The following is a 26329-nucleotide window of genomic DNA, read 5'->3' as shown; positions in this document are numbered from 1 at the left end:
TTTTGGATGCAATGTAAAACCAAGGTCCTGAATCATTCCCATTAAAGATCCCACAGAACTTTTCATAAAGAGTTGGGGATCTTAGCCCCAGTATCCTAGCCAAACAGCAACTAGGGTCATTTACAATCTGTCTCCCTAAACAGCTTTTTGGTATACAGTGTTCTTTGCTTCATTGTCTGCCCTAAACTGTTGTGTGGTATTGCTAAGGGGTGTTAAAGTTGTCACTATCCACCCAAAAGATGGTTGAACTATGGTGATGGGCAAAGCTACGAATCCTTGCTTAGATACTATGGTGAGTTGTGCCACAGTAAAACCTAAGTCTTATGGATAACTTAGGTAGCTCTTCCCTCTAATTTGCAGAATGGCTGAGGTCATTCAGAATAAAAGGGGCTATTGTACTGGTCTTTTTGTGGATTAATTTAAAGTGGCAACCACTGACAAATGTAGGCCTCATTTGTGCAGTCCCCTGGAATGATCACAGCATTTTAATGGAGATTAGCTACAGAATCCAAGAATATCTGCTTTGGGATTAGGTTTAGTGACCATTCCTGTAAATGGTCTCACTGACAATGTACTGCATCCTCTTTATATTTTTTTCCTTGGGAGCTACAATGGAATTGACAGTACATTGCTGTGAATCATAGAATATCGGGGTTGGAAGGGACCTCAGGAGATCATCTAGTCCAACTCCCTGCTCAAAGCAGGACCAATCCCCAATTTTTGCCCCAGATTCCTGAATGGCCCCCTCAAGGATTGAACTCACAACCCCGGGTTTAGCAGGCCAATCCGAGCCACAAGATTTATCACTGTAGGAAGGGGAGTCAAAAGCATCTTGAAGGAAGCAGAGATTTTCAGCAACATCTCTCAGAAGTATAACTGATGAGAGACAGTCCTGTAGTTGGAGGCAGTAGGGTTCACTAATCGGTGAGATAGTTTGCTTCTGTTTTACAGAGGCAAAGCATATGTGATTACTCAGTTCTAACCCCAGATGAGTTCTATAGCAGCGATACCCAAACCATAATCCTCATATACACACACAAGTCCCATCGGGCAGTAATAACAGAGCTGATTATTACAAGAGAAAAACATTTATTTAAGTGCCTTGACTACAAAAAACATAAATAGAGGCATAATACGTATGAAATGCATTTTGTCAAATAAAGTGTGATGCATCTCCTGGGACAACATTAGTAATTTTTCCTCACTGTTTCCCTGGCTTCTTTTGCTGAAAACAAGCACAAGTGATTTCCCTTCTCCAGATGATCTGTCCAAGCAAATCATCTTTTCATTTATTTTTCCTTGCCCAGGAGGACATTTTTCATTTCTATTAAAAGATTGTGGCATGGGAATTCTAGTCAATGGGCTATGAAATGAGAGAGAGAGAGAGAAATTCTCTGCTGATAATTTAGATAAAGAAGATATATTTTCTCCCCGTACTCCCATTAAGGCATGTTCCCAATTTGTCCTCATTGTAACAATCATTTCACAAACATAATGGTAACAACATTGTAGTTGCAATGGTATGTGTATATATGCACCACTTTCCTCTGCTGGATTGAATCAGAACTGTTCAGATGTGTGTCAGAGGTCCTATATTGATAAGAACTAATGGAGAGTCTCCTGTAGCGCAGGTGTTAAGGACCTGTGTTTTAGATGCAGAGGATACAAATTCCAGCACCATAAAGTTCTGAGTAGCCTCAGGTTCAGAGTAGCAGCCATGTTAGTCTGTATCCGCAAAAAGAAAAAGGTATTTTCCACTGCATGCATCTGATGAAGTGAGCTGTAGCTCACGAAAGCTTATGCTCAAATAAATTTGTTAGTCTCTAAGGTGCCACAAGTACTCCTTTTCTTTTCAAGTAGCCTCAGTATACAGCATAGTGACAACCATAAAGTGCCCAGGTGACTGCAGGTTTGTTCCAACGTAAATCAATGTTTTAAGGGGGAAAACGTTATGTAACACTAAACACATCTAATCCTTATTGTCTATTGTTGTTTTATTAGATTATAAACTCTTTGGAATGGGTGCTTTGTTTACTCCAGGTTCTGTACATTACCAGAGCTCCAAAAATAAGAATAAATCTATTCTCGGCACAACTTGCCCCATATCTGGTCTCATAAGATATTTAACACCTTTTAGCCAAGAGTTTTGAAAAGGATTATCAATTTTGGGTGTCCAACTTTTAACACATTTAAAGGGAGTTGAGTTTCAGAAAGTGCTGAGAACCCAGCGCTCTGAAAGCAGGACCCTTTAAGGTGTCTCTGGTTGTGTCCCTAGAAATTGAGGCACCCCAAGTGACTTGTTATACCTGAAAATCTTGGGCCATGTATACATCTGCCCCAGGCTAGCGGTGGTTGTGGGATTGCTTCTTTACCCTAGCTTGTGATCTATTCATGCCCTGAAGCAGCAGGTTTGATGGCATGTGTACTTTTATCCTACCTATTGTCACTGTAGAGGCTCTTCTTATTCATATAATTGTTTAATCCTTATTTGAAAGTTCCTAAACTATTTGCCTCAACAGTATTATTTTTATTCATATTCTGAGGTGTGTGGGAACAGAGCACAGTGTCCTGCAAGAAAAATACAAATGATGTTTTTCTCCCCTGGAATTTAATCTTTTCTAACTGATGCCTCTTTTCCCTAGTGCTTTGCTTACCAGAGCTTAGCTCTCCAGTGCTGTGTATGTATGTAGGAATGCAAATCTGCAAAAGTGTGGTGGTTCATCTAAAATAGTGCTAAAGGAATAGAACCTTCCATCTGAAGAGCACATGGTGCCCATTATTGTAGTGTCTCAGTGCCTCCCAAGCTTATGAAATGCTCATGTAACAGAATATTTCTCTTCCTTCCTTCCAGACAGCAGGGACTGGTCTTACTTTTCTTTTCAGAGGCGTTAGCGTGGACAGGCTCCTCAAAGAAGTAGGATTTGCATTTTGCTCTGAAGATGCTGCTTAAGTTCATGGTGATCCTGATGTCTGTGGGAGTGAATTCCAGACCCGGGGGCCAAGCATTCTCAAAGCAGTTTAGAACCATTATGATTAAGAATCATGGCCCTCCTGAAGGAAGCAAGGTGAAGGTACAGATGGAGAGATGGGGGTAAAGTGATTTATCCAAGGTCACTCAGTAAGGCAATGGCAGAGCTCAGAGTGCTGCCCAGGTCTCCTAATTCCAAGTCTGATTTAGTGGCCTGATTATTCTTCCAGATACAACTGTCAGAAAGAAAGGAAAACAACCAAACCTGCCAAGCACATCAGAGTGAATGGAGGTGGAAGCAGGTGGAAAGCACCAGTGGCTCCATGAAATAGAAACATTTACAATTAATAGGGTCAGGAAGGAGATGGACCATGGGTCTGTCCCCTCTCTCTATACCAGCCAGCAGCAGGGATGAGCCATTGCTTCATCCTCCAAAAGGGATATAGCAGGAATTGCACTTCCATCACTTGGAACATGGGCCTATGTCATGATGGTACAATCTGGCTTCAATTCTGCAGACCCAAGAGAAATAGAGAAGGTCAGGTAGAATATTTGAATTTTGGGGTCACATCTGAACCAAACCATCAAATTACCACTACGGTGCCTGGCTTCCTGATGTGAGGGATCCTGCAGTGCAAGTTAAGAACTGCCCTTCTCCTTCTCCACTGTTGTCAGAGTATGAACAGCCAATAATATTTTAAGGTAAATTTTAGATCTGAATAGAGTACTCTTCCCAAAAGGCTTCACTCACATAATTGAAAATACCTTTTGTTCTTGCAAAACCTCATAACTCCAACCTGCAGTGATTAAACTGAAATTCCCATCCCTGAACCATTGGAACATGAGTCATTAATAATAACTGCTGTGTCGCAACATCGCATCCAGCCATCCTAGTAAACTCTTTTAAGAAGCATCTGCAATCACGTTATTAAACCAGGAAAGGCCAGAGAGGATTTGTTGGTCTTGGACAGGGATTTTACTTAAAATAACAAAGTTCATGTCATCAGAATTAAAAACCCAGCAACAAGATAACATCCGTATTGTAAATCCCAGATACAGTAATAAACAGAAGCTCTGCGTTTTGTGTCTCTTTAATGCATGACCAGGTTACATTCAAATTACTCAGCAATCAAAGAGAAATTGGACGGGGATTTTTTCCTCTACTATATGCTGCAATACTAGTTTAGATCCAATGCATTATTCAAAAGAGAAAGCATTGCTTCAGGTTTATCTTGGTGAGACTAAACTCCTCTTCTGTGGCAAGATTCAACTAATACAATATGGGCCCCCATGTTATGAAGCAGTACAAAAAAAATATTCCTAAGGAGTGACGAATGAGTAACTCTGCAGCACATTGCTCCTATGGGAGGACACCACAAAATCAGGATCAGGCATTTGAGAAAGTCAGGGTTTTCGTTTTTAATGAATCAGAGGGAGAAGTCAAGTTTTGAAGACAAACTTGCTGAGCATTTTCAGACGGCTAAGCAGAGAGTCCCTTATGTTATAAACCACACGTGGATAAATAGAAAGAGGATTCAGTTCATGCTCTTGACAATGTTGTAATATATGTAGAGGTTTCCATTCCTTTAGCAAAGCAAAAGCCCCCTTGGAAGAGCGCTATAATGACATTTGTTAACTAGGATCAATTTATGTGGGGTACTGATGCCCAGGCTTGAGGTCACAGATTGATCTCCAGCTTGTGTCAGTTCCAGCTTCCTCTTCTCTTCAGTGAACAGTTACTGCCCAGTGGGGCTTATTCTGGAGGTGAAGCAGGTGCTAGCTGCTTCAAAGAAGCCGTAAGCACATGTCACTGTCCAAGAATACCAGATTACTGATCTGTTTCAGCATGGCAATTTTAAAATATGTATAGATAACAGAACCTCATTGTTCCATTAATGTTCAACAAAACTCTCCCTTTGCTCCTACAGTGTAAAACTGTGTGGGACTATCATCCTGCAGAATTGGCATCTGGTGACTGGCACCAGATTCTGAGCACCTGCATTAGACTAACCTAGATGTCAGTAGCCACATTCCAATGCCCTGCCTCAGTAACTGTGTCCTCACTGGTGCTAAACTCCCCTGTGTGTGTCGCTAGAACTTCTGGAGTCTCTGTGTTACACTAAGCTGAGTTATAGGAGTCTTTTGAATTGTGGGAGAACTTGTTTGCTCGACTGGGCACCCTGGGCTGGAGGGAATTGTGGAAAGGCATTGGAAGAGTGGCTAGCCTGTGTTCTCACTGCAAAATGAGTGGGTTACCAACCCAGATGAAAGTTGAGTCCGGTCTCTAACCCAACCCCCGCAGCAGGCCAGCTAGCCTGAGCTGGAAGCACTATTTAACTCAGGTAACAGGTTTTGGTGTGGGTAGAAAGGGAATTAGGGGCAATAGCCTAGTAAGAGCCTGGGATAACTGCAGTGAAGACATACCCTAAAGGCCTGGTCTACACTAGAAAATTACGTCAGTTTAACTACATTAGTCAAGGGTGTGAAAAATCCATACCTGTCAGTGGTGTAATTAAGCTGACCTAAGACCCCATGTAGACTGCCTCTTGGGGAGATGGATTATCTCCGCCGCCAGGAGAATCCCTCCCGTCAGCATAAGCAGTGTCTACACTGAAGCGGCGCAGCAGTGCAGCTGTGCCACAGTAGCATTTTAAGTGTAGACAGCTCCTGCATCAACTCCATTCCCATAATGGAGCCTGAGAGAGTTGTGGATCAAGTTTCAATCTCCTGTGATGGCATCATCCAAGTCTTCCATAGATCTTACCTAAGTCCTCCTAAAAGACAGGGATCATTCCCCCTTTTTTTTTTTTTATAAAGTAATTTTTTAAAATCCTCCTGGGCTTTACAATTTCACTTTTATACATGATCAAGAAGCACAAACACATTTTTGTGTGTGTTTTGCAGTTTACCTTTGAAGAACCAAATCACGCAAAATGGCCTATATTTCTTTTCACATTGAGGTTGGTAGCTAGGCATTTAACCTCCATCATGATTGCTTTTCTTCCTTTTGATTACTTGTTGAAGTTACAGTAAGCACAGGGACTAGGTCAATAGGTCAGCGTTGTGTTTTGTTATACGGTTTCTGATAAATTACTCTCATTAAGTCTGCCGTTTCTTATTCTACAATGTCCTAAGGATAAGGAAGGCTTCAACTGTGAGATAATTAAAGAAGGGCTGCAGCCTACTTTCTGAAGGACTGAATTTAACATCTTTATTTTTCAGTAGTATATACAAACACACACACACACCTCTCAATCAATTCTCACACAGCACTATCTACGGTTCTGTGCAGCAAAGAACACCAAGACATTAGTGTTAGGAAATCTTAATAGTCTCTGACACAACTGGGTGGGCCATCCATTAGCACCGTCAAATCCTTTAAAAACAAATATCAGTTCAAAGAATTAAGCTGTTAAAAATATGAACTGCCTAGGCACCAAGTGGGACATGATAAACTGACCTATTTGGGAAAGACCTACAAAAAGAATTGTTTGTCTTGTGTAGCTATTATTACTTCTATTTATCCAGTGCCATCTCCATTTAAGTTGTGCTGTGTTTGTCACGGATTTCCACGCTGATTGGCTGATGGTGACAGCAGTTGACAGGAGCTAAATTGCTATCTATTACAATTCTGACCTTCACAGACATTTCTGTCATGTCATTCTCTGCTATTCAGTGCTACCCTGTGCGAGAATATCATACCACTTCCTTAGCCATGGAGAACTCTATCTGCAACTAGGAGCAGGGGTTTGAATAAAGTCCCTTTATTAAAAGAAACTTGCTGCTGTCTACTATCCAGGTAAGATGTGAAGAAGTTGAAAGCTTCAGCATAAAGATATAGATGTTCTAATAGGATTGCCTGGTCAGCACAGCATCAAAAGAAGTTCTCAAATCCACCAGCATGAATATTCATCCAGAACCTGGGTTAATATACAAGGAGTTTGCTGCTCTGATAGGAGTTGATCCTGCACAGTAAAGTACTCAGAAAAGTCAGGTGCTTTTTAAATTGTGGATATGCTATCCACAGATATTCAGTCTTCTACCCTTGCAAAGTTTGCGAGGGCGATGAGACACATGCATCTTCCTGTGGTTTGATACTTAGCACTGTATTATACCCAAGAGCAATACTCTTGCTAGTTTGCTCTGCATTTGCTTTCTTTCTCATAGTATAACAGATGCACGTGACACTATATTGGAGGAGTGGCCAAACTTACTGACCCTCCAAGCCACACACCACAGTCTTCAGAATTTCAAGAGCTGAAGCACAGCTGTCAGGGCTCAGGGCTTCAGCCCCACGGGAGGCACCTGCCAGATTGTGGGGCTTTAACCCCACTCCTGCTGAAGCCCCGAGTCCCGCCAGGCATGCCCTGTGAGGCTAAAACCCCAAGACCCCCCTCTCTGCTGGGCAGAAGCCCCCACCCCACCACTCTGCTGCAAGGCAGAGGTCACAAGCTCCTCCCTTCCCCACCAGAGTCTGGTAGGTGAGGACGTGCAGAGCTCCAAGAGTCACATTTTAATACTAAAGGAGCCACATGTAGCTCACAAGCCACAGTTTGGCCACCCTTGCTATATTGCATGATTTATAGTTTAATGAGTATCAGAGTTGGCACCACATTTCGAATTACACTTGAATACTTGAAAGCCTAAACAATTGATGGCCACTGGTAATGCGAATACTTCATCATGCGTTGACTTAAATAAGTTCTAACGCAGCAAGTCTGTTGGTCATTGTGCGCAGGGATGTGAATTGTGTTTCCCACATTTAGTGCCAAACTCCCTGTAACATCAGCATTCAGCGCGCTCACTGCTTTTCACTTCTCCCAGATAACCCAGTGATCAGCCCTCCTCATCTGACCATCTCATTGTGGAGCCTTTGAGGACATGGAGGAAAAATTAGATGAAGAATCCAGGGACTCTTGGAAGCCCACCTAAAAGCAGATGCTAGTCAAGGTACCTAACAGAGGAACGGTTATAATAAGAATGCCCAAATGATGACTAGAGCTGCTCGAATAGTCAAATTCATTGTCTGTGAGGATTAATTTTTAAACTGTCAAGCAACCAAATTATTCACTATCTCTTCCCTGTCAATCATTGAACAAACTATTTGCTAATAATTCAACCAGACCCCTGAAACCATAGGTGAAATCGGAGGCCTAATTGCAGATGAAGGGGAAATTACTATTCTAAGGACATACAGCAAGATCTCGCACTTCTGACAATTTAGGATCTCATATGTCACCATCACCACATCTCAAGAACCCCACATTATACATGGTATAACTGAATATAAATGGGGAATGGTTGGATCTCTCTGTCATGAGCTGGTGTATGGACTACATAAACTTGCAGTTCACTCAGTCCACAAAATAGCCTTTTTTTCTGACAGGGACTGTAAGATGGTGCAGTAGTGATGCCTCAATATGTAAGGAAATTTTAAAAATCTGCATTAAGCGTATTAGACTATGCAAATTAAATAATAAACAGGCATCTGAGGCCATTGAGGCTGCTGTCCAGAAGCAGCACTTCACGCAGTGATTTTTCTGGATTTTTGATCTTTTGACACTATCTTTTTTTCTACTTTGTAACTAAAAATACACATCTTAGTGTGCAGGAGTGACACTTAGGCTGCATTGTTGTAACAGTGTAAAAATGCCTGGAAAAGGAAGTGGTAACAGGTATGATATGCTTGCATAGACTAGCACTAAATGTCAGGATACGTGCCTTACTGATGGCTGTGAAGATCAGAATTGCCACAGATGGCAACTGTGCTCCTGTAAACAGCTGCTACAGTCAGCCAGTCACATGGAAATCCCTGACAAACACAGGACAACTTAAATGGAAATAGCACTACATAAGTTATAGGGGGCCAGTCTCCAGACACTGGAAATAAATGGAGTTCTCAGTTATTTCAAGTTGCATCCAAATTAGAAAAAAGTTCATATTTACCATTAAAAAATTATTTATTTTCTTTTAAAAAAATTATATAGGAAGTTTAGTGCTGGAAAAAGCTGACAGCCTAGGACAGAGCCGGGAAACCCTGCATCTATCACCAGATTAGGCAATGGCTGTGCAAGCTTTGCTTCCTGCCATCTAATGGGCTTCAACCCTAACATGATTCATGACCCTCTAGGGATGAAAGGGAATTTCAGTCTCCATGGCTCATTCAGTCCTTGGCCTCTCTGCAGAAACTGCCCACAGGAGGGCTAGTTAGTGATGGTTTCTGTGATGCAAACCTAGTAGTATGCCTCATAGTAAGGAAAGAACTGGACTTGGTTGTAATGAATATGAAGGAGATTCTTCACTGAAGTTGCTGGACCCAGGCACTGTGGCTGCCTAATGTCACCACAAAATGTCTTCTAAATTCATAGCTTAGACTAATCACTTATGGAAGGGACTGGCCGCAGACCACCAATTCATTCCACTTCTACAAGTGAACCAGTAACAGTATTACATGGTAGTGGCTTTAGGTTACTACAGCTTTGACATGGATTCGCAACCCAAAGGGGAAAAGTTCCATACTCCATTACTGCATCTCATAAGCCCATGCACACACTGCAATAACAGAGGAGCTGGAACCAAACTTTCCCAAAGTTAGGAATTGTACAGAACTGGAGGGGTTTTGTTCAAGCCCACAGGGAGTCCAGGGCAATAAGACAGCTCTGGTAATTCAGCCAGTTGGTCCCTGTTTTCCAATCCACTCCCAATGTACATGGTGCCCCAAGTTCAGACAACTGAATTTTAAGTCTAGGATACTATCTACCCCACACACCCCTTTTGATGTAGTATAGTGGTAGCACTGAAACCTGTTGCACAGAGATCAGTATGGTGCCATGTCACAAAGACTATAATGCTTAAGAAGCATCTAAAAACGGAGAAAGATGATGAATCTCTCCAGTTGACATAACAAGACATTAACTGCATTTAATGGGATTTGTGAGCTGATCTTTAGGTATGCTGAAAATTTGCTTCCATGCACAGACATTGGCAACCCCCGGTGCACATCATCATTTAACTTGTCTGCCAACTGACTATTGGCTTTCTGCCATCTCCATCTTCCTGTAGGTGGTTCTGAGACCCAGTAAAGTGAAAGACATGCAATTATTCTTCAGAAATATCCATCATATTACATTGTGAGAAATAGTATAAGATATATATATTAGAGGGCTTATCCTGCTATGTACTCAAGAACTCTATGGTATGGTGATTCACCCTGCATGATAATGTATCCAACGTGAAAGGAATAAGAAAACCAGAAATGGGAATGTATTTTTATGATGAGATTAGGAATGTTATGAAGGATCTGTGTCTTGTCATAGCAAGGGATGAGGAGTCAGGACTCTTGGATTCTATTTCTGAGTGAACTTGGGTAAATAATTTAACCTCTGTGCTTCAGTGTCTAACTTACATGTTTTGTGAGAATTTAATTAATGTTTCAAATATGCTTTGAGATTCTGTGATGACTCAATGCAGAATTTGGCCCAATATCTATACATTGTACATAAAAAAGCAACCAATCTGCTCAGAACAATACATGACAGTATGCATCACATGAACTCTGCCTAAACCGTAAGAAATTAGATATTTTAATAAATTTATATATATTCCATAATCAAGCTACATGAATTTGAAATTCCTGGTGCTAATGGGAACTCACTTAAAGTTATTTTTTCCCCCCAACTATCTCAATTTTTCCTACAATCAATTAAAATGCATCTGAGGGAATGACAACTCTGCTTGGTGGTTGCAATACCATTCAATTAACAGCCATTAATGTGTGCGCAAGAGAGGAGCTGGAGGTATCTTATTGATATCTGATGGCCGCAGCTAGCTATCAAAAAGGAGCTGGTAGCATCAGCTCAGTTTCTAGTGAACTACCATTCATATCATGAGAGAGAAGGATAAGTGAACAGATAATATAGTAATGAATACAGAGCTAGACAGACATACAGACAGAATATCAGATGTCTGGAATGTTTGCCTTAGTCTATCACCCAAAAATAAAAATATATCAGGAGTTTATTGCCTGTTCCCTGACATGCCCCCTATAGGGTGTATATATGTACTGACATACACACACACTAACTCAGGGGTGGGCAAACTTTTTGGCCCAAGGCCCACATCTAGGTATGGAAATTGTATGGCGGGCCATGAATGCTCATGAAATTGGGGGTTGGGGTGTAGGAGGGGATGAGGGCTCCGGCTGGGGATGAGGAGTTGGGGGTGCAGGAGGGTGCTCCGGGCTGGGACTGAGAGGTTCGGAGGGGGATCAGGGCTGGGGCAGGGGGTTGGGGTACAGGAGGGGGTCGGGGTGCAGGCTCTTGGCAGCACTTACCTCAAGCAGCTCCCAGAAGCAGCAGCATGTCCCCATTCTGGCTCCTAAGCCGAGGCACGGCCAGGCAGCTCTGCATGCTGCCCTGTCTGCAGGTGCCACCCCTGCAGCTCCCATTGGCCACGGTTCCCAGCCAATGGGAGCTGCAGAGGCAGTGCCTGGGGTGTGGGCAGCATGCGGAGCGGAGCCCCTTGGCTGCCCCTACACATAGGAGCTGGAGGTGGGCCATGCCGCTGCTTCCGGGAGCCATGTGGAGCCACAGCATGTGCGAAGCGGGGCAAGCCCCGACCCCACTCCCCGGCTGGCATGCTGGAGCAGGGCAAACTCTGCACTTCTCCCTGCCCCCCCAGTGGGAGCTTGAGGGCCGGATTAAAACGTCTGAAGGGCCAGATGTGGCCCCCAGGCCGTAGTTTGCCCGCTCCTGCTCTAACTAAAGAAAATGTCCATCTGCTTGTGACCAGATGCCAAATTCAAGGTTCTGGTGCCACTTTTCAAAGCCCTGATGGGATAAGCCCGAGCTACCTAAAAAATTGCCTCTTCCTCCACAACTATGACCATCTGTAATAGCTAGTCTGTTCCTCTGGAACAGGGGTGCCCAAACTTGGTTTGTGGCTTGTTCAGGGTAAACCCTCGGCGGGCCGCGAAATGCTTTGTTTACCCGAGCGTCCGCAAGTACGGCCGCTTGCACCTCCCAGTGGTGGCCAGGCCACCACTTCCCGCAGCTCCTCTGGAACAATGGAATGCTGAACCACAAGGGTGAGACTCATGCTCACAGAAGACTTCTCAGAAACTGGACTGTGATTGTGTTCTTCATTTAAACAAGAGATTAGAAAGACCATGACTCTCAATGTCTTTGCAATAACATACAAAGTCACTTCTTCAGCTTGGATTTCTCTAATAATGATAGTATCCAATCAACAGAGGGATTGGAAGAGAGAAACAGAGATCCTTGCTAATGCTTTTAGAATCTGTAAAAAATTCTTAGATAACACGGTGATAAGCATGATATAAAAACCTAGTTAAATATTGTGTTTAAATGGTAGAGCGATAAGTTAAAACACAGTGTTTCCGTGGAAAGGTTTCAATTTCTAATAGGAGGTATTTACTGAAGTGTCAAAATGGCTCATCATTTTGAAACAGAGTCTGACAGAGTCCAAAAGGGAGCCAACCTATTATTGAGGAAAGCTGATTAGCTGCTTCCAGTTCTGATCTGAGCGAAGCCTGTGTTGAGTTCTGCTTTCCCTTGAAAAGCTCTCCCTGGAGCAGCAGGCTGGGAGTGCTTCAGAAAAGTCCATGGAAAAATGCCGAGTGAAAATAATAAAAAAAAGGGAGAAAACTCAAGCATTTACTATATATGTTCTGGATTCACTTCTCTTTCAAACTCTGACTAATTTCAAGGATACACACAACCCGCCTAAAGAAACATAACTACAGATGCACTATATTAAAGCACCTTGATATGCAAAGAATCTCCAAAAAAGCATTTGCGATATTTGCAAACTAACTATTTTGCACTGGGAAGAAATGCACATTACCTTGCAAACAGGTACACATGAAGGCAACTGGTTAAAAATCCACATGCTAATTAAAGCACTCTGTATTTGGGAAGAAATCTAAAAATGATGAAAATGGGAAGACAGACAATAAGATAAAGATAGAGGGCTGATTTTGTTCTCCCATTGGTGTAAATGAGGAGCAGGGCCGTCCTTACCCATACGCAAAGTAAGCAGCTGTGTGGGGCACCAAATTTCCTGGTGCCTTACGCAGCTGCATGCTGCTCCAGCCCCTGCTCTGGCTCTTCCCCAGGGCCCCTGCTACATCCCACCTCTTCCCCGCCCCCACTCCCCTGAGCTCTGCAGCAGGGCCGGGCCTGCACTCACTGGTGGCAGAAAGTGCAGCGAGCCGGCCCCAGCCACGTTGCCGGTGAGTGCTCGGGGGTGGTTCCACCCTGCCCCCCCACTCAGAAGACTGCCTCCTCCCCCCCCCATGCAGGGGGGCTGTGTAGGGTCCCAGAATAGCTAGGGACAGCTCCGATGAGGAGTGTCACATTTCAGAGCAATTGCACCTGTATTTCCCCTCAGTGGTCCTGCAAGGGAATCCACTCTCAGGCTTCCGGATTCCATGGCCATTTCCTTTCTTGGGTTGAGACCAACATCTCTCTCCCTTCTGACCAGGGTATTTCCAGGTTGTACAGTTCCCTGCCTTCACTGTGTTATCCCCAGCAAACGACAGTTTGCCTGAGCAGGCCTGCTTGTTTTTTATTCTGACGTGGTTAACCACACACTTCTTTCTAAGCACGGCTATTTTATCTTAAGGTAAAAGCATTAAGAGAAAACATGTTAAAAACAATAAAATAACCTACATGCGTGCAAATAAGCCTACCAGAGATCACCCCAACCCTAACATGGACTCTGGCAGGAGCAGTCCTTCCAAACCCCACCCAAAAGGGTTTCCTTGGGGTTCCAAGTATCTCACAACTTCAGCTCAGAACAAGCATACAGTCTTATATGGCCTCAGTAGGGCCAGTCCTTCCAACACTTCCCTAAAGATTGGGGCCCTCTGTGCTGGATCAAGAAGGACCTGAGCCTGTATAAAACCAGGCTATTTATCCAAAAATCCTTTCTTTGTCGGTTGGTCCTTGGAGAATTGAGTTTAAACTAGTATGTGTGAACCTCTCCAGGGGCTGGCTTCAAAGGCACTGATAACCAGAGCCATTTGTATTAGCATCCCCCTCCTTCTAGAGGAGTTACATACAATCCACAACAACACATACACAATTGCATTTTTAATATAATGGACGCCAAAGGTATTAAACCTAATTCAATAAGGTTTAATTTAATTCAGTAAAGTTTATCTTAATTCCATAAGATTTGTCCAGGATGTTGCAGAATATTGTTCAGTCTGTCACAAGCAGTAACTCTTTTGAATTTAGTGGAATTATACCAGTGTAAGGTAGAGAAGACTCAAACCTAAGGAACCCAAGGACATGGAGGTGCAGGCAGAGACAATTATTTTGAAGACAGCTTAATACTGGAACAGGGAACTCACTGTGCTTTGTTATTGACCCAGTTTGGTTGCCAGTTGCTGCTTGATAAACAGATGACATATAGATTTCAATTGAACTTGCCAGAGAAATTGATACAATGTATAGCATGAACATCATGAATTTAGCTATGCAATTTCCAAAAGAAGAAGGCATCATACTCTCCGGAAATGTTTGGGATGCTGAAAAATCACTGACATTGCATTACATATTCTTGAGCTCACAAGCGTTACCATTAAAATCACTCTCTGAAAAACATCCTTTTTCAGATGTTGTTCCCCCCGCCCATTATTTTCCCATCAAGGTTTAAAAAAAAAAATTGTTTGATGGTGTGTTTATGTTTCCTCATCCAGAAAGGCGAGTCTATCATCATTTTGGAGTGCTGGTAGGAGGAAGTGGCTGCACTTTCCTATGGATTTTAATGAGCTCCTCAAACCAATTTTAGGACTGTCTTATTTGAATTATGATCTGCTTTGTGTCTCATATTTTGTTTAATTACACTGTAATCATAAGATGAGAAGGATCCAAAAGCATCTTACAGTCTATATATGCCCTTCCCATTGAAATGTAGCCAACTGTGAGGATGAACATGTGTGTCAGCTGTTTAACAGCATATAGGACATTAGGACAAAAAGTAAATAATATATCCACTTGAAAGTGCAAATTAAAATTAGGAAAGCACGATATAATTACTCAGCTTGGAATCTGGGGCTACTCACCAAGCCTAATACCCAAATCCTTGTAAAAACAGACTTGGGATCCTTAGTGATCAAAGTGGTAAAGTATCTTATTGTTTTAAGTCTCATCTAAAGTCAACGCTTTCAGCAGCTTAATGTCCTCTAGCACCACATGGAGGCAACAGATTTGTACTGACATGGAGCAAAAAATGCTAATTACTTGATCTATCACTTCCTTCAGGACCAGTGCTTTCCTTGGAAGTCTCTCATCCACATACTTACCAAGACTGATCTAACTTTGCCTATTGTCAAGGTTCCTTCCCCACTCTGAACTCTAGGGTACAGATGTGGGGACCTGCATGAAAACCCCCCTAAGCCTATTTTTACCAGCTTAGGTTGAAAATTCCCCAAGGTACAAACTATTTTACCTTTTGCCCTTGGACTTTATTGCTGCCACCACCAAGCACCTAACAAGGAAAGAGCCTGCTTGGAAACGTCTTTCCCCCCCAAAATCCTCCCAAACCCTACACCCCCTTTCCTGGGGAAGGCTCGATAAAAATCCTCACCAATTTGCATAGGTGAACACAGACCCAAACCCTTGGATCTTAAGAACAATGAAAAAGCAATCAGGTTCTTAAAAGAAGAATTTTAATTGAAGAAAAAACAAAAAGAATCACCTCTGTAAAATCAGGATGGTAAATACCTTACAGGGTAATCAGATTCAAAACATAGAGAATCCCTCTAGGCAAAACCTTAAGTTACAAAAAGACACAAAACATAGAAATATCCATTCATTCAGCACAACTTATTTTATCAGCCATTTATACAAAACAGAATCTAACGCATATCTAGCTAGATTACTTACTAAGTTCTAAGACTCCATTCCTTTTCTGTTCCTGGCAAAAGCCTCACACAGACAGAGAGAACCTTTGTTTCTCCCCCACTCCAGCTTTGAAAGTATCTTGTCTCCTCATTGGTCATTTTGGTCAGGTGCCAGCGAGGTTATCCTAGCTTCTTAACCCTTTACAGGTGAAAGGGTCTTTCCTCTGGCCAGGAGGGATTTAAAGGTGTTTACCCTTCCCTTTATATTTATGACACCTATAAAAGCTGGCACGATCACAATACAAGACAGTAAGGCTGCTTCTAAAAAGGAAGTTTACCTTTTTCACAAAATATTGTAGCCCCTCCCCCATCCCATTCTCTAGCTCAGTGGTTCCCAAACTTGTTCTGCCGCTTGTGCAGGGAAAGCCTCTGGCGGGCTGGGCCGCATCCGCAGGTTCGGCCGATCGCGGCTCCCAGTGGCCGCAGTTCGCTGCTCCAGGCCAATGGGAGTGGGTGGAAGCGGCGGCCAGTATGTCCCTCGGCCCGCGCCACTTCCAGCAGCTCCCGTTGGCCGGGAGCCGCGATTGGCCGAACCTGCAGATGCAGCAGGTAAACAAACCAGCCCAGCGCACCAGGGGCTTTCCCTGCACAAGCAGCAGAACAGTTTGGGAACCACTGCTCTAGCTCAATGGAAATAGCACCCTACTGTGTCTTCTTTCTGCCAGGCAGAGCATAATTAAAAACAGACACCTGCTAGTCACTCCATTACTTTTACTGTAATAAAATGGTTCTTTTTTATGTGCAGTGGCTCATGACTGGAGTTCTAAATATTTTTTACCATGGAGTCCCTATTCCCTTCTGCCTGGCACCAAATACTTATGCAATTAAGTCACTTAATTTTAACAAGGAGCATGTCCTTCAGCCAAATAGTCCAGCCAAGATGACATAAACTGCATGTTTCTATAGCCTCCAGAATATGAATAATTCCTTATTTTCAAGATTTAAATAATTCTATAAAATTCAATGTTTACCCATTAGAAAAATTCTTCAGTTTCTCACAAACACCAATCTGTAAAATTTTTGTTCCATTTCATCTTGCGGCACCATTTAATTCCTGTCTACTGAAACCTGTATAATAATGATGGCTATTAATATTTCATTTGTGTGCACAACTTCTGATCTGCCATGGACAACTGCCAGTCTCAAACAGCACTAAGCCGCAGACCAGTCCATTTCCTAATTGAAGATATGGATTAATGGGAATTGAAACCACCATTTTCAAATGCAGCAAGCCCTCTGCAATAACCCCTCAGAGAGGGACATATTCCATATCATTTTCTGGGCAATATTTTTAAGTTAAGCATTCTGTTCAATGATTTACAGAGTCTGGGTGCTACTTGGCAGCACTTTCAATGTCTGTGCTGATAAAGAAAAAAGTATTGATATTTTTAACTCTAAACACTTATTTCTCAGATTTCAAATATTTGAGTTCTAAAGTTTCTGGGTGAAAACACCTGCATATATTTCATTAATGAGTTACATAAATTTTACCCATCATCAGAGTATGGTATAAGGCCAGTCCACCACTGGGTAATGAATTTCATTATGAGAGCCCAATTAGTTCTATCCACAAAGTTAACTGGATTACAGTTACCTAGGAAATGCACACACCTATCAAGTATGGATTCATATGCAGCCCTATGGTTAAAAGGGATATTGCAGTTTTAATGGATAGAGACATCAGAAAGCATTTACCTGTACTAAGACATTCAACAATTGTGTTAAATTTAAACATAACGTATGATGAAGAGATGATCTGCAGTAAAAGCCTGTCAACGTTTCTCACACAACACTATTTATGGTTCTGTATAGAAACAACTCCAGTACATTAGTGGTAGCAAATCTTAATATCCTCTGACACAACTGGGTTGGGCTATCTATTAGCATCTTCAAATCCTTTAGAAACAAATACTAGTTCAAATAATATGCTGTTCAAAATATGAACTTCCTAGGCATCAAATGGTACATTACAATGATAAACTGACCTGTTTAAGAAAGACAAAAAAAATAAATAAATAAAAATTTGTACCCTGGACTTCAAACCATGTGAAGACCATACTTTCCCTGAATAAATGTCAAAGGAATAAACCTGTGAGAGTAATATATTTCATGCACCAAAATTATGAATTTAAAAGGGATTGGGTAGATCAGGAGATTGAAATGAAACTTCAGAATCTTTCATCTCTAGGAAATCAATTCAAATTCTGACCAAGTTAGTAACCTAAAGTCATTACCTATTTTTATAAAAATAGGTAATGATCAGTGAGAAAGTGTAGAATTGTGGGGGACAGTGTTTAGTGGTGAACTGTAAGGATCTATCAGTTTTTGTTTTATTTGACATCTTAATTAGTGATCTGGAAGAAACTGTGAAGAGGTTGGCCTAAGCTGGTGATGATTTATGTCCCAGAGCAAGAAAACAGGAAGCCTATCTTAAATTATTCCAGATTGTGTTCTTATTCATTTTGGAATCTTGCTATGCTCTTTCACTAAACTCCTGAGATGGAAAAAACAATAAATAATAGTTGAATCTTTGGATTAGAGATGTATTAGCTCATGGTACAAATTTTCTTCATATAGATGGCAGACCTTTCTGAAATATATTATATATATTTTCTCATTTTCTCATAGTGGACCACAATTATGTGTGTGTTCTTCTTTCACTGTCACACCACCAACTTTCATTTTCTGTCACGTGGATTATTTCCCCTCCCATTCACAATCACACAAAATCTCTGTAGCATCTTTAGCAATTTCACAAATGGAAAATAATACGACGAAAGTATGTAATGTAGGTGTCGCTTTTTTGATTTGGCAGGCTGAGTGGAAAGGAGAAGGGCCAGCACAGTGTGAGCAGCCAGCTTCTCTGTACATGCCAACAAATGCTCTGCAGTCCCACAGCCTGAGAACCACTGCTCCAAAGCATTTCCCATCCATCTCCATCTTGCTCTTTACTGTCTCTCTCCAATTATGCAGTCATTAGCCACACTGCGTATCCTCATCTACAGTGGCTAACCTGTCTTTTCTACATTACTCTTTTGTATTACAGCCATGCCCAGAAGCTTCCTTCAGGATCAGGGCCCCAGGGCGCTAAAAGATGCCCAAGGCGAGACAAACATGGGCGAAGGCGAGGTCCCTACTTTGAGGATCTCAATCTAAACGTGACCCCAACCGCGCAAGCCAAACGCAGCGTGAAGCGTAGAAGGCCAGGGCCCCCCCAGAAATCCAGCATCTGGGGGTGTATTTTGTCCCACCCCAACCTCCTGGCCCGCACTCCTCTGCTTTGTCTTGACTAAAGCTACGTGCAAACCAAGGGCGGGTTTTCACGGTCAGCCAACTCCAGGGAGCCCGGCGCTGTCAGGCCTGTGCGGACGCGGCCCCGGAGCCAGCGGGGGCAGACGGAGGCCGAGCTCCATCCGCTGAGGCAGCCGGGGCCCGCGCCCCGCCAGGCCGCCCCAGGCGCTTTCTCCGTGCGTCGCCGGCCGGCTCGGCGTCCGGGGGGCCCCCTTGCCCCGCAGCAGCAGCGGGAGCGGAGCCAGTCGGGCGGCTGGAGAACCGCGGGCAGCGGCCGCGCTCGGAACCCAAGTGCGGGCTGTGGGGAGGCGCCGCCGCCGCACCCGGGGCGGGGAGAGCGGCCGGGCCTCGCTGCCGGGGCAACGGGAGCGGCCTGCAGGAGGAGGTGAGGCCGGGGCTTCCCAGTTCGGAGTCTCGTCCCCCAGACCGGCTCTCCCCGTGCGGGGGCGGGGGGACCCAAAGCCCCTCCCCTCCCCGGGTTCTGGGGGCTTCCTCTGCTAGTGGAGGGGGGATTTTCCTGCAGGAGCCTTTGCAATAACATTGGATGCCTCTTTGCCGCAGTACGTGCTGGCCTTTTACATCTCTCATGCCCGGTGGGATCAAGCCTGGCTTAGAACTCAAATGGGAGGTGGGCAAGGCAACACTCCAGTTTGCAGGAAGTTGGGTTAGCACTTGGCAGTTCCCTGCGGTATTGTCCTTCACTGTGTCCTTCTAGAAGTGCTGCTATGGAAGGGGGTGTGAGCGGGTTGGGATGTGCACAAGAGGATTAATGCAAAGCTTGAGTACACACTGCTGGTCTAAGTCCAGCAGTGGATGAGAGCAGCAGGCCACATTCATTATTTCTTCCTTACTCCTGCACTCTGAAGCAACTGGATGTAGGCTGCTTGGTTACATGGACAGAGGAGGCTCTGAAGTTTATCCTGAGCTTGAGAATTCCTGTCCTCGGCCTTGCTGTACTTCACTGTATTTTCCACAAGCAAAGTGCTTTCTTTGTGCTTTTCTCCAATTTTCAGGAATATTTATGCTATATAAAGATCCTTCAGCTCATTTAGGAAGAATTGGGATGGAAACAGCAATGTATTCCTGATCAATTTCCAATTTGGGTCACTGCATTCTGCCTCCCTGTATTTTCCCTTCACTTTCAATTGAGTACAGTGTTTATCACTTCATGTCCTAAAATGTTGGATAATTTAGCTGTGAATTGCCCTATCCCACCCCAGAGTCGGCTGCTTTTTCAGTCATGGGGCAAACGATCCCCTTATAGTTTGCTCTGAGATCCTGGAGAAAGTATATATTATGCACTGAAATTTTCAATTTGCTTTTCTCCTAATGGCACATCTTTTCCTTCCCTTTTTAATAGCTGCCTTTTTATTTCTAATAAGAACTACAGCTAGAATTTGAATAATCAGAATTATAGATCCCTAATATGTATTTTTCAGTGACAATTTAGTAGCTGTTATTACATGCAAATATATGGGTTGTTTTCCCCTGCACACACAGGATAAAAAAAATATTTGAAACATCATTATCTGTCAGATTACAGGAGTGTCTAGGAAACACCCCCACGTGACATGCCCTCAACTCTGTTCTTCCCCTCTCTCAGCTGCCAAACCTTCTTACAATGCCTAATGTAATTACCTCTCAACCATCTCCGCACTGCCAAACAGTTCTGCAGCCCTTATTCAGCCCAGGGGTACTAAACATTTCTGCAACACTTAATGACAAACACCCCCTAAATCCAGTATATTTTTGATGGTAACTTACAACACCAACTTAACCAGTAGAAAGCATCCCCATTCCTGAAGGCCATACTACCAAATCCTGACACGTCCAAGTCCTCCTGATCACAAGCAGCCTCCTCTGCTCTTTGTCACCGTCTTTTTTCTATTGGGGTGTTTAGAATTGTACACGATATCCTAGGTGCAATGTTACCAATATCACACAAGGAAAAACTATGGCCTCCATAACTCACCACGTGGTACCTCTGCATTGTGTTTTGGTTTTTTTAAAGAACATCTTAATGCACAATGAGTTGCCAGTTTTCCATGTCTTTGTGAACTTATGTGATGAGCTCTTATTTCTATGTGTGACATAAGCCTAATTAACAAAAATGTGATCTTTGTAAAACCTTCCTTTGCTATAAAATTAGGGAGTGTTTTGAAAGAAGATGTCACTACTAGAATTCCAAGGGAAAAGAGAGCGCAGTCAAAAAAAGCTAACAATACTAGGAACCACTAGGAAAGGGATAGATAATAAGACAGAAAATATTATATAAATCCATGGTACACCCACACCTTAAATACTGTGTGCAATTCTGGTCACTCCATCTCAAAGAAGATATATTGGAATTAGAAAAAGTACAGAGAAGGCCAACAAAAATGATAGAGGTATGAAACTGCTTCCATAGGAGGAGAGATTAAAAAGACGGACCTTTCAGCTTAGAGAAAAGTAAGGGGGGATATGATATAGGTCTATAAAATCATGATTCATGTCAAGAATGTGAATAAGGAAGTGTTATTTACCCCTTCATATAACATAGCAACTAGCAGTCACCCAATGAAATTAATAGGCAGCAGGTTTAAAACAAACATACAGAAATACTTCACACAATATACAGTCAACCTGTGCAACTTGTTGCCATGAAATGTTATGAAGGTCAAAAGTACGTTCAAGAAAGAATTAGATAAATTCATGGAGATTAGGTCCATCAGTGGCTATTAGCCAAGATGGTCAGGGATGTAACCCCAAGTTCTGGGTGTCCCTAAGCCTTGGACTTCCAGAAACTGGGACTAGCTGGCGGGGAGTGGATCTCTCAATAAATAGCCCTGTTCCGTTCCTAGCCTCTGAAGCAGCTGGCTCTGATCACTGTTGGAAGACAGGATACTGCGCTAAATGGACCATTGTTCTGACCTAGTATGGCCATTCTTATATTCTTAGGAAGTAGACTGAAATGAGTGATGTAAATTTTGTTCCCTTCCATCCAACAAGTTACATACCCTGCAAGCAGAACACACTTAGGCCATGTCTACACTAGTGAGCTTACATCGGCACAGCTGTGCAATTGCTCATGTAGCTGCTCTGTACAGATGGGAGAGAGCTCTCCTGTTGACATAATTAAGATACCACCAGTGAGTGGCAGTGGCTATGTTGGCAGGAGAGCTTCTCCCGCCGAGATAGAAAACCCAGCGTGGGCAACACTGATGGTGTAACTTATGTCGCTCAGAGGGGTGTTTTTTCACACCCGTCGGCGACATAAGTGATACCGCCAAAAGTTCTAGTGCAGACATAGCCTTAGTCTATGACTGTGCAAGTTAATTTGCTGACAGTAGTTCATCATTGGAAACGTGCTGCCGCTAAGACTGCAAGTGGTCCCGGTGCTGGTGCCAACAGAACAGTGTTGCTAAGAGATGTCCAGAGTAGTGCTGGGTGGTAAACAGTTTTCCTATTCTACATAGGAATGAACTTGAAATCTTTAGAAGCTTTTTGTGAAAAACAAGAACAAGAAACCCTCCTTCACTCATTAGCTAATAGCTCACTGGTTAAGGAACTACTTATTTGGTATGTGGGAGACCCTGGTTCAAATCCCTGCTCTGCTTGGGTCAAGTCCTGCTCTAAATTACACGGAGCAGAGATTTGAATCAGGGTCTTCCTCACCCTGGGTGAGTACCCCCATTCACTAGACAATTGGCTATTCTGGGGTTAAATTCCATCCTGGACCTGAAAAACCTTTCCTGATGAGTGTTTCATTGAAGCTGGTACATTCCTGCAAGAAAAATTTGATTTCAACAAATCAATATTTTTCAGTTAAAAACACTAAATCAAAAATTTCCTGAATAGCTCTAGTTCAGAACATGTGGTTTGTGAAATGCATTTCCAAATGAGAAATATACTAATTATAGTATCATAGTTTGTGATAGAGCTTTAAAAAAATAGTTCTTCCTGCACAGGAATTCAGGAACGACAGGTCTTTGAATGTTTCTTTTTCTTTATTTCAAACACTAATCTACATAGCAAACAGTTTCTTCCCTGATTTTACTTGCTAGTGCTTTAAATAGTTTGAGAATGTGCTGGCCCATTTGTAGTGTGTATTACTGCCTGAGAAGAGAGTACCTCTTTTCCTCGGGGTTTCCTCTAGAATCCTTCCCATATTCTTTGGCCTCATGTTACAACACCTTTTATTGTCACTTCTGTAGCTGGCCAAGGGAGTTACTACAGAGCAGTTCAAACCATATCACCTCCATGATTCCTTCCTCCCAAAGCCCTTAATAGAGAATTGAGCCTGCTGTTTGCAAAAGCGAGTATATATCTGCTACATCCTCATTATACTACACAAGACCTGCTGTAGTAGGAGCACATTTACTTTGGTCTGAAGTCTGTTTAGCTGTAATTTCGGCTTTCCAGTATATTCCAGCCTTGTGTGAAAGGTTGCTGCTAATACTTAATTCAACTTGTTTAGTAACTTACCACTTTGTATTGTAAAGACAAGGTGATGTTGGTTACATCTGATGTTATGAAGTGATTCCAGCTCAGCCAATCCATCATTATGCTGTATTCCTCCAGTTCCTTCCCCTTCTACCTTCTATGCCCGCTGTGGCTGAAGCTTCTCTTAACACCAAGATATTAGGTAAGTGTGTGTGTTAGAGTACTAATTGACTTCCAGCTTGCATTTCTTATTGTTATCCTCCCGTGGTCTTGAACTCAATAACCAGTTTCAATCCTGCATTAATGCTGCGGTAACAAGCAGAAGAATTACATTAATGTGTATTAGACGTTTAGATCAGAAAGTTCTTTTGATTGTTGGACCAGCCTAAAAGCAAAATAGAAACCCTTTTACAATCTGACATTGAGACCCTATCCTATTGCCTTCATAACCTATTCATCATTATGGCAGCCACTAACAGATCCAGTAGATAATAGGCTGTGAAACACTAATTTGCACTTCCATAAGTAGCTCTTAAAGCTTAATTCATTACAAACCATCCTAAATTGAGCCTCACAACCTCCATATGTGATATTTTACAGATAGGCAGGCCAAAGCCTAGGGCTTAATTTCAGAGGTGCTGAATACTGGCAGTTTCTGTCAAAGTTAGTTGGAGTTGAAATAGAGCATCTTTGAAAATCTGCCCATAAAGGCCATACATTCAAAAGTATTTAGGTGCTTTAATACCCAATTAAGTGCCTAAGTGGGATTTTCAAAAGCACCTAAGAAGATTAAGTATCTAACATCAGTGGAAATTAATACTAGTTTGGTGCCTACGTTGCTTTGGCACTTCTAAAAATCCCACTGCATCTTTATGTGCTTAGATGCCTTAGAAATTCTGGCTTTTACCAAGCTTACAGTGAGTCGAGCATACAGAACTGCAAATAGAACTCCTACTCTAGACACTAGGGCCCACAATGGGACTTAGGCAATGTAGCACTCAGCATCTTGGTGCCTAAAAGCTAGAAACTCACAGAAACAGCACTAAGAAAAGGAGTACTTGTGGCACCTTAGAGACTAACCAATTTATTTGAGCATAAGCTTTCGTGAGCTACAGCTCACTTCATTGGATGCATGCTGTGGAAAGTGTAGAAGATCTTTTTATACACACAAAGCATGAAAAAATACCTCCCCCCACCCCGCTCTTCTGCTGGTAATAGCTTATCTAAAGTGATCACTCTCCTTACAATGTGTATGATAATCAAGTTGGGCCATTTCCAGCACAAATCCAGGTTTTCTCAACCCCCCCCCACACACACACAAACCCACTCTCCTGCTGGTAATAGCTTATTTAAAGTGACCACTCTCCTTACAATGTGTATGATAATCAAGGTGGGCCATTTCCAGCACAAATCCAGGGACAGCACTGTGATCCACAAAGCTTGAGTTAGGTGCCTTGGCTTCCTGCTCACCAGGCTACAGAGGATACGTCTACACTGCAATAAAAATATCTGCGGCACCGTGTCTCAGAGCCTGGGTCAGTTGACTTGGGCACAAAGGACTCTGGTTGGAGCCTTGGCTCTGAAACCCCATGAGAGGGTAGCGTTTCAGAGCCTGAGTTCCAATCTGAGCCCAAATGTCTATACTGCTATTTTTAGCCTGCAGCTCCAGTCAATTGACCCTAGTTCTGGGCTGCGATGCCTTGAGTTTTTTATTGCAGTGTAGCCATACCCAGAGGCATTCTCACTTTCTTTCTCTCTGGTCTAATGACTATTAAAGTATTTATCTACAGTGGAACAGTCACTGGAGCAGAGAGAGATTGACTCTGTAGCCTAGAAGTGAGGGCAGCCAAATGGGAAATGGGAGACCAAAGTCCAGTCCCTAATCCCCCTTCTCCAGTCTCTCTTTCTTTAGAGACATTGGAACAGTGTCAATAGGAGAGATTGAGGGAGTCCCCACATCAGAATACCATATAGTCAGTGGTTAGAGTATTCACCTAAGAGGAAATCCCTCTTCAAATCCTTACTTCCCCAGTTAGTGGATTTCTCTGGGGCTTAGGCAGGAGATAGGCATCCAGACACCAAGAGCAATGCAGCAGCATGCATGTCCAGAGAGAGAAACTTAGGTGTTGAGTGAATTTAGGCACCTTCAAAGTTTGGCAAGAGTTTTGTGGATTGCAGTAGACCTTAAAAGTGGGACTAAGACCTAAAAGTGGGACCTCAAATTTAGGCATGTAAATCCAGGGTTTGTGGATTGGGACCTACTGTCAGGAGCCACGGCATGGGAAATCATGTCCAATGGTTAGAGCCATAGGCTGTCAAGCCTGAGGGGTCAAGCCAGAATCAGTAACCAGGATCCAGAGCCAAGGGTCCAGTTGGAGTCAATAGCCAGGAATCATAGCCCAGTGTCCAGCCAGAGTCAAATAGCCAGGAATCAGAGAGCTGACTGAGGAGGTAGGAACAAGGGGATCTATTTCAGTAGCAGATCAGAGATTTGCCTTGATGCACAGACTGTTTCTTGGTATTCTCTCCAGGCCTAAATAGTAGATCTGGGCGAATCAGAGGTGACAGGAGGAGCTGCCAGTTATCTCTACCATTGGTGGTACTTCCCTGGATGTATGGTGCATTGACAGTAGCATTGCTGAGTCTGCCTGTTAGCAGGTGGAAGCACTGCCCCCCGAAGCCCTGTAGACCCATGGTTAAGTCCGACAAATCCCCAC

General features: G+C 43.0%; 2 protein-coding genes across 11 annotated transcripts in view; both read left to right on the top strand.

Moving 5' to 3' along the window:
* The window catches only part of LOC140916824 (protein shisa-1), a 38692-nt gene extending 18964 nt beyond the window's left edge, over positions 1 to 19728 (top strand). Inside the window, exon 3 of the mRNA XM_073358712.2 lies at positions 19195 to 19728. Within this exon, the coding sequence (XP_073214813.2) occupies positions 19195 to 19728 (534 nt within the window). The remainder of the gene's footprint in view (positions 1 to 19194) is intronic.
* Positions 18989 to 26329, top strand: part of C9H8orf48 (chromosome 9 C8orf48 homolog) — a 230925-nt gene continuing 223584 nt past the window's right edge. For 7 of the 10 annotated variants that reach the window (XR_012160954.2, XR_012160955.2, XR_012160959.2 and 4 more), the window contains exons 1-2: positions 19190 to 19575; positions 23672 to 23814. The gene's annotated coding sequence lies outside the window, so the exon portion shown is untranslated. Of the gene's footprint in view, positions 19576 to 23671; positions 23815 to 26329 lie in introns of all 10 variants that reach the window. The other 3 variants (XM_073361037.2, XM_078854244.1, XM_073361036.2) reach the window with 3 other exon arrangements.

Source organism: Lepidochelys kempii, chromosome 9 (genome assembly GCF_965140285.1).
Source record: "Lepidochelys kempii isolate rLepKem1 chromosome 9, rLepKem1.hap1, whole genome shotgun sequence".
NCBI classification, from domain to species: domain Eukaryota; kingdom Metazoa; phylum Chordata; order Testudines; family Cheloniidae; genus Lepidochelys; species Lepidochelys kempii.
The sequence above is the reverse complement of the archived record's forward strand: the minus strand, read 5'-3'. Positions and strand labels throughout refer to the sequence as shown.